At 32.7% G+C, this 10,912-nt stretch overlaps 1 protein-coding gene across 1 annotated transcript in view; it reads left to right on the top strand.

The window, feature by feature from the left end:
* Nucleotides 1–10,912, top strand: part of LOC106879751 (multiple epidermal growth factor-like domains protein 10) — a 46,007-nt gene that overhangs the window by 10,139 nt on the left and 24,956 nt on the right. The window contains exons 9-15 of the mRNA XM_052978072.1: nucleotides 890–1,030; nucleotides 2,441–2,584; nucleotides 2,888–2,978; nucleotides 5,185–5,273; nucleotides 6,827–6,966; nucleotides 7,624–7,711; nucleotides 9,095–9,168. Of these exons, the coding sequence (XP_052834032.1) occupies nucleotides 890–1,030; nucleotides 2,441–2,584; nucleotides 2,888–2,978; nucleotides 5,185–5,273; nucleotides 6,827–6,966; nucleotides 7,624–7,711; nucleotides 9,095–9,168 (767 nt within the window). The remainder of the gene's footprint in view (nucleotides 1–889; nucleotides 1,031–2,440; nucleotides 2,585–2,887; nucleotides 2,979–5,184; nucleotides 5,274–6,826; nucleotides 6,967–7,623; nucleotides 7,712–9,094; nucleotides 9,169–10,912) is intronic.

Below are 10,912 nucleotides of genomic sequence, written 5' to 3'. Positions count from 1 at the left end.
TTTTTTTGTGAATTCTCCCTATATATATATATATGTGTGTGTGTGTGTGTGTGTGTGTGTGTGTGTGTATGTGTGTGTGTGTATAAAAGAATGAGATAAAGAGACCAATGGCATAAGTAAATTTATATTTTATGTAGAAAGTATTACAGCTGTTTCAGGGAAAATTCAATGTATCCCTTCATCGGAGACGGTAATAGTAGAAGAAAGGATTATTACATATATATGAGGAGATTATATATATATATATGTATGTATGTATATGTATGTATATGTATGTATGTATGTATGTATGTATGTATATACATATGTATGTATGGATGTATATACATATGTACGTATGTATGTGTTTATGCATATATTCATATATCATTACGTAAGCACATTCACTCACTTATCTTATTCCATTTTCTATGATTTGGAAAGATGACGCGTATTCAAATATTCGACTCTTGTATGGTTATGTTAATTTTTGAGGTCGTTAAAAAGATTACTTATGTTCTCTTTCAAGGCCTGAAATTTTGCAGGAGGGGTCTAGTAAATTACATCAACCCCATAGTTTGACCGGCAGTTATCATTTCACCCCGAAAGGTAAAAATCGACCCCACCGCAATTTAATCTCAGAACGTAAAGACGGACGACATGCCACTAAGCTTTTTGTCCGGCGTGCAAACGATTAACTGAACGCAGGTGTTTAGGATTTATAGTCATCATTTTATATAATTATACATGTAATATTTGATGTATCATTGACATGAGGAGACACGCCAGTTATTAAATATAAATTATAATCATTCTATAAAATATTATTACAACTGAATATTAGATATTAACGTTAGAGAAATACATACAGTTACCGCGATATCTTTTTTTATCGTTTTTGTTATTGCAGAATGTGTTCATGGATTCTATGGAGATATGTGTATGGAACGTTGTGAATTGTGTGTAGATTCTAAATGTGATCAAGTCACGGGATGTGAGCAAGGTTGCGTTTCAGGATATTACTGGGACAACTTTTTCAGGAAGTGCAAAGGTTAGATAAACTTTTATTTTCCTGCTCAAACACAAAATTTACTAAGGGATTGTTAGATTTTCTTGCAAACCTTTCTTATGTCAGTTCCAACAAATATTCAGAGCCACAAAATTTCAAGAATATCACCGTTACCAACTCTATTTAATTTGGTATGAGCATTATTTGAAATAACTTCTGGAAAATCGAAACTTTATTTCTCTCTTGAAAAGAAAAATTTCAACAGAGCTTAATCTGTCTCATTACTTCCATTACTTTCTTCTGTTACAGTGGAGGCACAATGGCCCAGTGGTTATGGCAGCGGACTCGCGGTCATAGGATCGCGGTTTCGATTCCCAGACCGGGCGTTGTGAGTGTTATTGAACGAAAACACCTAAAGCTCCACGCGGCTCCGGCAGAGGATGGTGGCGAACCCTGCTGTACTCTTTCACCACAACTTTCTCTCACTCTTACTTCCTGTTTCTGTTGTGCCTGTAATTCAAAGGGTCAGCCTTGTCACACTCTGTGTCACGCTGAATATCCCAGAGAACTACGTTAAGGGTGCACGTGTCTGTGGAGTGCTCAGCCACTTGTACATTAATTTCACGAGTAGGCTGTTCCGTTGATCTGATCAACTGGAACCCTTAGAAAATCCATAACTATAGAGAATTGAGGTGTGCTTTTATTTCTTTATATATTTCTGTTTATTAATAATTTTTTGTCAATAAATAATTCCACAAAACTACCTTTAATACAAAAGGTATTAAAGTTAGTTTGTCTACTCTTGATTCATTATAATTATTTATATTTTATATTACTGCAAATTTATTTTACCAAACATGTTTGATCTTATTAACATCAAAGTGTTAACTACACTAATATTTCATTGCCCAACGCAGAAATATATATTATTACATACTCACGAACATTCAGCCACTCATTTCATTTTCCAATGATTCGCAAAGATGACGTGTATACAAAATATTCGAATCATGTATGTGCGCTTAATTTTTCAGGTCATTAAAACATTACTCTGTACTTTTTTCTTCAAGAACTAAAATTTTGGGGTAGGGGTCTAGTCAATTACATCAACCCCACTGTTTGGCCGGCACTTATTTTTTCTCTCCGAAAAGTAAAAATTGACCCCGCCGGAATTTGTACTCAAAACGTAAAGACGGACAATATGCCATTACGCATTTTGTCCGGCGTTATAATGATGAACTGAATGCAGATGTTGTAGATTCATAGTCATCAGTTTATATAATTATACATGTAATATTTGATGTGCCATTGACATGAAGAGACACTCCAATTATTAAATTTAAACCGTAATCATTCTATGAAATATTATTGCAACTGAATATTAGATACTAACGTTAGTGAAATACATAGTTACCATAATATTCTTTTTTTTTTTCATTTTTGTTATTGCAGAATGTGTTCCTGGATTCTATGGAGATATGTGTATGGAACGTTGTGAATTGTGTGTAGGTTCTAAATGTGATCAAGTCACGGGACATTGTGAGGAAGGTTGCATCACGGGATATGACTGGGACAATACTTCCAAGAGATGCAAAGGTTAGATAAACTACTAATCTCTTACTCAATAATATTATTGAGCGATTATTAGATTTTCTTGCAAATCTTTTTTTACATCAGTTGCTACACATATCCATAGCCACAATAATTTAAGGATATTACCATTACCAACCCTATTTAATTTGTCATGAGCATTATTTAAAATTCTTTTTGGAAAGTCTAAACGTTATTTTTCACACAAACACACGCACACACACATATGCACAGGTAGGCGTATGTATATATATATATATGTGTGTGTGTGTGTGTGTGTGTATAAACAATACATTTTTTAATTTCCAGAAAAAACAGAGAATAACCTGGTTTCTATGATAGTTCCATTGATTCTGTTGATCGTCCTAATCATGGTAATGGCGGTTGCAATTTGGTATTGGTAAGTGAATATGTATTTTGTTTTTGTATTATTTTATTTTTTAATGTGAATAATTTGATTGAATGAACACCAAATTTTGGGTTAGTGTCCTTACTATCTGAATAGTAATTGCTATTAATCCATAATCCATACAATCTGATCCTTATAAATATACAATATTTCCCACCCCAATTTCGGTGTATTCGTTATTACTCTTTATGATAACATTAATCGCACTAACTGCCCTGTTATTACTTTAAATTCTAAATTAATGTTCGCGGTTACAATTATACCAATAGATTGAGCAGTTTCAAATTGCCAATTTGACGCAAATATATTTTTTAAAATAGTATTTTATTTGTTAACTTTGGTAGGATGAAAGTAAACTTTGCTTTGGTGACATTTCAACACAGATAGTTGCGATACAAAATTACAAACTTATTAGACCCATTCCTCGGCGTTGCCAACAACGCTAATATCTAATATTAGTAAGTTAAAGAAGTGATTTTAAATTCTCAATCGCAGAATAATGCTAATAACATAGCCTGAACAGGATGAACTACCCCTATTTTGCAGAGAAAAGTGTAGGTGGCTAGCTGTGGACACGAACTCACATCCCCGTGATTACGCGTCACGATGCTTTGACGGATTAAGCTAAACTACCCACTACAAATTCCTCTGCACATTTAAGATATATAAATCTCGCTTTGAGAATTTAAAATCACTTCTTTAACTTTCTAAGACATCTCAACGCTTCTAAAAAGCAAACTTCGTTTGTTTATTTACGTTTGTCGTAATTTGAATTCTAATATTAGTATTTCAGGAATATGAAGCGAGGAAATATATATGATGAGGGCTGAATAATATTGATATAGTGAAATCAATACTGCTTATTTTAATCATTTCAACAGTCAAGAAAATATTTATTGGTGTAGAATGCAAGTGTTTAAAGTATATCATGGAATAAAGCATTTCTTTCAGCGAATATAACTGAAAATAGAGGTTAGATGTTATTTCAGATAAGTTGCCTCTCCTCTGTATAAAAGTTTCATCTACCATTTCCTCTCCTTTATGGATATGGTACTTAGTCAAACGACTTTCTAACACAGTAGAAGCACAGTGGTTAAGTATATAATATCCCTGCTCTCAGATATTTCCATTTGTAATATTTTCTCCTGTTACAAAACCTTTTTAATAGATATGTCTCGTGATTCACGCACATTTAATGAATCGTGTTACAATTATTCTCTCAATAATAATAATAATAAATATCATGAGGTATCTTTACAAAATCATACGATGTATTTTGGGTAAGTTTTAAATTGGGCAGCTAGGTGGCTTATGAAGGACCGTGAAACGTATGTAAGATGTTAAACAGGAAGCTTTAAGGACACATATTTGTCTGCTCGCGTGTGCGTGTTTATAGGTAAAATCTTGACACATATTGGTTTCGAATGTTGGCACATGCCAGCAGGTTCTGAGTAAGGGTGGCTCAACTACATCGACTCCATTAATAACTGCTACTTATTTCATCGACCCCGAAAGAATGAAAGACAAACTCGACTTTGGTGGAATTTGAACTTAGAACGTAAAGACAGACAGAATGCCCGGCCTACCAACGATTCTACTTGTTCGCCGCCTTACAATCTTGACACATATCATTAATAATTATGGTTTGTTACATTGGTACCGTAATATAACCGGACATGGCATAGGTGTAGCGAGTAAGAAGCGTTTCCACAACTAAGATAGGTTTATTTAACGTTTATTTTTTTATTAACCTGGCAGCGATGAAAAGTCAACTCATATCTATTGGTAACTGAATAAATTCTGAACGTATATCATTGAAAATAATGACAACAAGGAAGTTAGGCCACTCTATGTATTTAATAATGTTTAAAATAACGATATTCCACATAGGATCAGAATCTAATCATGGAGAAATGAATATTCTTGTGTTGGCAATATTTCACTCGTAAAATTTCTGAAATAAATAAAAGAGTATTAAACTATAAGTAACGCAACTGGTTTGCTGTGTGAAAGTGAAGACTTTGGTGTTCACTTTTTAATTATTTTAATTTATTAACATAAACTTACGTGTGGTGTATCAATATTAATAATACTTTTTACGTTACTAGTAACTGTATAATATTCTTTGTTTGTTTTAATCAGAGAATCACATTGGTAATTACACACTAGTAGTTCATGAAATATTTCTATATTTTAGTAGGAAAAAAAGGCCAGTTGTAAAACGTGATGTGAGAATGCGCAAAGTATCGGGAAATATATATTCAGAAGGCATTTCTGGAGATACAGGTAGGTTTATTAACTAGCACTGTTTCTTCAACAATGCTTTCGCTACATATTCCACATGCCAAGCAAAAAGAATTGGGTTTCTGTAGGATGTTTGCGAACCAAAAATATTGACATATATAAAAAAAAAACTGAGGCTACAGTTCTTCAAAGGGTGATCATACTCAGTTAATGACGACGTGTATAATAACATTGTAATGTATCGTGGGTATTCATTATGCGTTTATTGTATATATTAACTTGAGTTATTCGGAGAATTGCGGTAGATCTGTCATTCTTGTTAAAAATTTATTAAACATCAACGGTCGTCGCTGAAGCAAACGTACTGCTGTTCGAGTAAGATATTGAACAGAAAGATATAAATGACAATATTAAACCCAAACAGCTCCAACTCTGACACTGGTAACAGTACCTACTGATTCATTAAATGCAAGCTTCTTCAGTTTTGGCAAACATTTCACTATGAGTAACGAAGGAAATGAAAATCTTCTCGTATCATGAACCCATATATTTAATATTTTGTGGCTTTTACCTCCAAAATCTTTTAAGCCAACATTCCTACCTCTCTCACCGAATTCACAAGTTGCTGAATACTTTTAATTGCTATTGAGAAAGGCTAAACGAAAACTTAGAATATTTTATCGTTTTTTTTTTCCAATTGTATATTGATGATGAATAATATAAATCGGGATAATAATATTTTTAAATGATTTTCCATTATTACGAGCTAGTTATTGAATGACTGAAAACTTATGTATTCTTTTTCTTTATAAAGACAAGGATAATTTTATTTTCAAATATGCATATCAAAAATATTTGTAGGGAAAGTTGGGAGATATCCCATGTTGTAACTATGTTAGAATGACGATGAATAATAATATTATTTAAACAAAAGTATTCTACCAACAATAACTTTATGTTGTTATGACAATTACTTAGGGAAATGAAATGTTTTAGATCTCCGAAGTATATTAATTTGATAGAAATATAGCTGCTATGTCTAGTATGCTGAGAAAAGGAAACATAATAGGTAAGGAATTGGAAATAAGTAAATGTTGTACAATGCTTCGTTAGAAGAATCACAGAATCACAGTTATTACCTAACACATAGAGCACAATGCAGAGAAGCAGAATTACCTTGAGTGCAGAATAAGAAAAGAAATTAATAAAACAGATTGAAAAACAAAGAAATTAAAACATAAAAGCGAAATGCGGCTGTAATTTCATATTTTAAAACGGGAATTTGAATCGGAAAAAGCTTTTCATAAATGCGGGCTTTGTATAACACACACACACACACACACACACACACACACACACACACACACACACACACACACACACACACACTAACATGCAAATACACACAAATACACACACACACAAATACACACACATGCACACATACACACACACACACATATAGATGAGACTTTAAGTGTGTGTCAAAGTGTGTATGTGTGTGCAAGAGTGTGTATTTCTACTTATTTATAAGTATTTATATTAGAATATTTGCGCAATTCTTTCTTATTAGTATTTATTATCATTTATTATAGCACATCTCTCTGGAGAAATATCGTTGGACGAAAGAGAAAGTATATGCATCATCTTGTCTAGTTCTTCATTTAAGCAAAATCTACTGAAATATGTTGCTCATAAAAAACAGGAAGCGGAACCATTTAATAAGGAATTCCAGGTCAGAGACTGTCTTTCATGAATATTTTAACAGTTTTTGTTCAATCGAAAACCATTTTATAGTTATTCCATCATTAGTACATCATTAGTATAGAATCATTTGATGCATTGTTAATATGTTTCACAAAGTATACTTTGTTTTCACTAATTATATTTTTAGTGTTGTGTTGATAGGACTATATTATTTACTGTATTGTTAATAATATGCCTTTTAGTACTTTCTTACTAAACGTATCACTACTGTTAGACATTAACGGTGAGCTGGAAGAATCATTAGAGAGTTGAATAAAACTGATTTGCGTTATTTCATCGAACTCTTTACGTTCTGAGTTCAAATCTCACAGCGATCATCTTTGATCTTTTCGGAGACTATAAAATAAAATAACAATCAAATATTGGGAGCTAGAGTATCGACTTATCCACTCCCAACAAAAATGCTGCTCTTGTGCCCAGATCAAAGACCATTGTGTCGCTAAGTATATCGTTAGTAACTTTTAGCTAATTATATTGTGAGTAGTGTATTTTTTAATTACTGTTACTAGATTCGTAATAATGTATCACTAATGATAACGTTATTTATGAACCATCTTCTGTAATTTAGTCTTGTTATTTATGTTATTGCTAACATTGTGCGGCTCTCATTTTTCTATATTCACAGAGGCTGCCAAAACTCTTACCAATGCCTTATAATGAAGCAATGAAACCTGAGAATGCAAAGAAGAATCAGTATAAAACTATACTTCCATGTAAATACTGATTTCTTTCATATATTGTAAAGCCTCGTATTCGCTATACAATTGAAAACAAATTAAATAAAATGTATGCCTTTGTTATGTCCTGAAAATGTAGCTTTCCTTCCAACTCAGCAAATATTCCTCTTTCTAACAATAACGGAATTGATACAGAGACTTGTGGTGAACATTGACGAGAAATCATAATAATTTTAACGGGAAATATTTCGAAACACTTGAAGAATGAAAGAAAAATTTTTGAAAAAAAAAAAAATCAACAAATCTCTTCCATTATGTAACACTTCTAAGGCAGAATCATTGCATCGGACGAAATAGTTAGCGGTATTTTGCCCGTCGCCGCTACGTTCTGAGTTCAAATTCCGCCGTGGTTGACTTTGTCTTTCATCCTTCGGGATCGATAAATTAAATACCAGTGAAACACTGGAATTGATGTATCGACTAGTCCCCTCCCGCAAAATTTCAAGGCCTTGTGCCTTCAGTAGAAAGGTTTATGTAATATTTCTATGTTCGAAGTAAATCACCTAATCTAGACTACCTCATTTGTATATTTTCACTTGTTTAATCAATTTAAGCACCTAGTAAAGCTGGTAAGTAATGATATGCAGAGAAATAGATATAGCGTTATGATAACAGCGACAGAAAGTGAAAGTGAAAGTGGATAAATGAGAAATACCTACAAACACATTTAAATGCTTCTATTAAATACTTTTGTAACCTCCATGAATTGGGAGATTTATGCTTGGTGAGTCCTTGAAATAAAATGCACCTCCAAAGGTGCTAGCCTTTTTAAAACAATTATAAAATCTTGCACCCAGATTATATTGAACAAATAATGCCATGGTATTACTCAATAGATTCTACCTTAGTCTAAAAGGGATTCAATTTTGTGATAATATTGAGTTCAAAGAAATGTGAACTGCTGGAATTCAACAGTTTTTACTTTTTTTCAGTAAAGTCTATTTTTTTTTTAATGTAATTTACTGGCTGATTAAAGTCCCATAATTTATTATTGATTATCCCTAATATTTTATCCACCGATAACTAATTATATTTCTACTGAATGATTTAAATTATGCAAGATTTGGAATGTTATCTTAATCTATTATTTCTTTTTATGTTCTCGTTTTTACAAATTCACCTGCTTCCCCCTTTACCTTGGTATTACCAAGCATAGAAACAATTCAAAAAGCTTGTTTAACAGTCATCTAATGTTTATTGTATTTATTTTCTTTTTATCAAATATCACTTGTTCAAACGCTTTGTATGATTTAAGCAATATTTATTGTTTTAGTTTTAGATATCTTTATAGATTCTATTTTATGCTGATGTAACTAATATCTTGCTAACATATACATAATTTTTCGTTGCATATTTCAGACGATCATTCACGTGTGAAACTTCAACCTGACGAGATTTCTTCCTCAGATTACATCAATGCAAACTTCATCTGTGTACGTCAAAAACATTTCATTGTACCCTCCTATAAGTTACCATAACTTATTTTAACAAAGGAATATGAGGATGATGTTGATCTGTATAATCTAAGGTCATCTTGCTTTGAATCTCTTCCCTATATAAATGTTTTAAAGTCATTCTGTAGCTTTATGAAAGTAACAGAATGTTTATCCTATTATCTCATAACCTACTTTGTACGTAATATGGAGTATGGTTTCGCAAATTCACAGAAAAGTGTTTGTCATTCTCTTAGCAGTAGAGAGGAAGAAAATTAGAAGAATAAAAGAATTTGATCAGTAAAAAAATATAACAAACATAGGCGTCGGCGTGGCTGTTTGGTGAGAAGCTTCCCCCTGAACCATAGGAATCCGGGCTCAGTCTCACAGTTTACACTGATTTTTAAACACTTGAAATGGAAAGACGGCTTATTTCACAACTGTTTTGCTTCTGATTAGTGTTTGAAGCTTGCCCTATTTTTTATAGAGATTCCAGTTTTCTAATAGATGCTTGTGGAAGTTCGAGCTATATCTTAATTTAGATTGTTCATATATCTGGATCTCCATGTATGCCATGACTAGATTGGTGTACGTCGGATCAATTTTTGTCCCCTTCGCAGTCCCAGATATTTGCAAATATTGCTATCGAGGACAAAATAGTTGTTTTCGAGGATAAATTTTAATCCTTCAGTGGTGAACCATTTTTCAATTCTGCCTGGAATTTCCTAAGAGAATTTCTTCAGCCAGGTATTCATTCCCTCTAGTCCATATTGCTGTGGGATTGTGATATATAGGTTTACCGTATCAAAAGATACAATAATGGTATCATTGTTTATGGATTTTGGGGGTGGTTATAACAGGTCCAGGTCGTCTCTTACAAGACTTGGTATGTATTTTAGAAAAGGTTTCAGTAATGTACCGATAACTTTGCTGAGTCTGTGTGTTTCACAGTTCGAGCCTGCTACGATTGGTCTCAATTAAGGGTCGGTGTATGTTTATTCAACTTTTATGTTTATTCAACTTTTGTGTTTATTCAACTTCAAGCTGTTTCATGCATTCTTAATAGCTGGTTTCTTATGGAATTTTGGGAGAGCGTAGAAGTAGCTAGTCTTGCAATCAAAATGGATTAGGTAATTACATTCTTTGTTAGTTAAACCTTTTTGATGTATGTAGATGAGTTTGTTCAGTTTAGTCATTGTCTTCGATTTTTGGCAATGATTTACCATTCTTGTAGTGGGTAATATCTTGTAGTTCAATATCCATAATAACTATAGCACTTTCCTTATCTGCATCTTTAATTATAATGCCGTTATTGTTTTTCAGTTCATGTAAAATATCCCATTCCTTTCGAGTTGTATTGGGCTTGATTTTAGGGCGTGGAAGTTCTTTGTAAGGGGAGGTAGATATAAAATCACAAAATTTATCCCAAGTTTTTATTACCTTTCGTAGTTTTGTAATCGCTCTTGTTTCTTGCAATTCATTTGTCCCTGTTTTCTTTATCGTACACTTCCTCTGTTGTGCATAATTTTCTACAGAACTGTGAAATATCGTTCCGCATTTCATTCGTGTTAGAGTGCTGCGGTATTGGGGTAAATCTTGGGCCTTTTGAGAAAATATTAATTTCTACTGAAAGAGTTCTTTTGGATTAGGTTAAATTCTTCGGCTTCTCATCTTCGGTTTGTACCATGTGGCGTCGAGAACTGTATATGTATGTATATATATATATATATATATATATATATAT

This window comes from Octopus bimaculoides, chromosome 30, assembly GCF_001194135.2.
Source record: "Octopus bimaculoides isolate UCB-OBI-ISO-001 chromosome 30, ASM119413v2, whole genome shotgun sequence".
NCBI lineage: Eukaryota > Metazoa > Mollusca > Cephalopoda > Octopoda > Octopodidae > Octopus > Octopus bimaculoides.
Note: the sequence above shows the minus strand (reverse complement) of the source record. Positions and strands in the feature narration are given on the sequence as shown.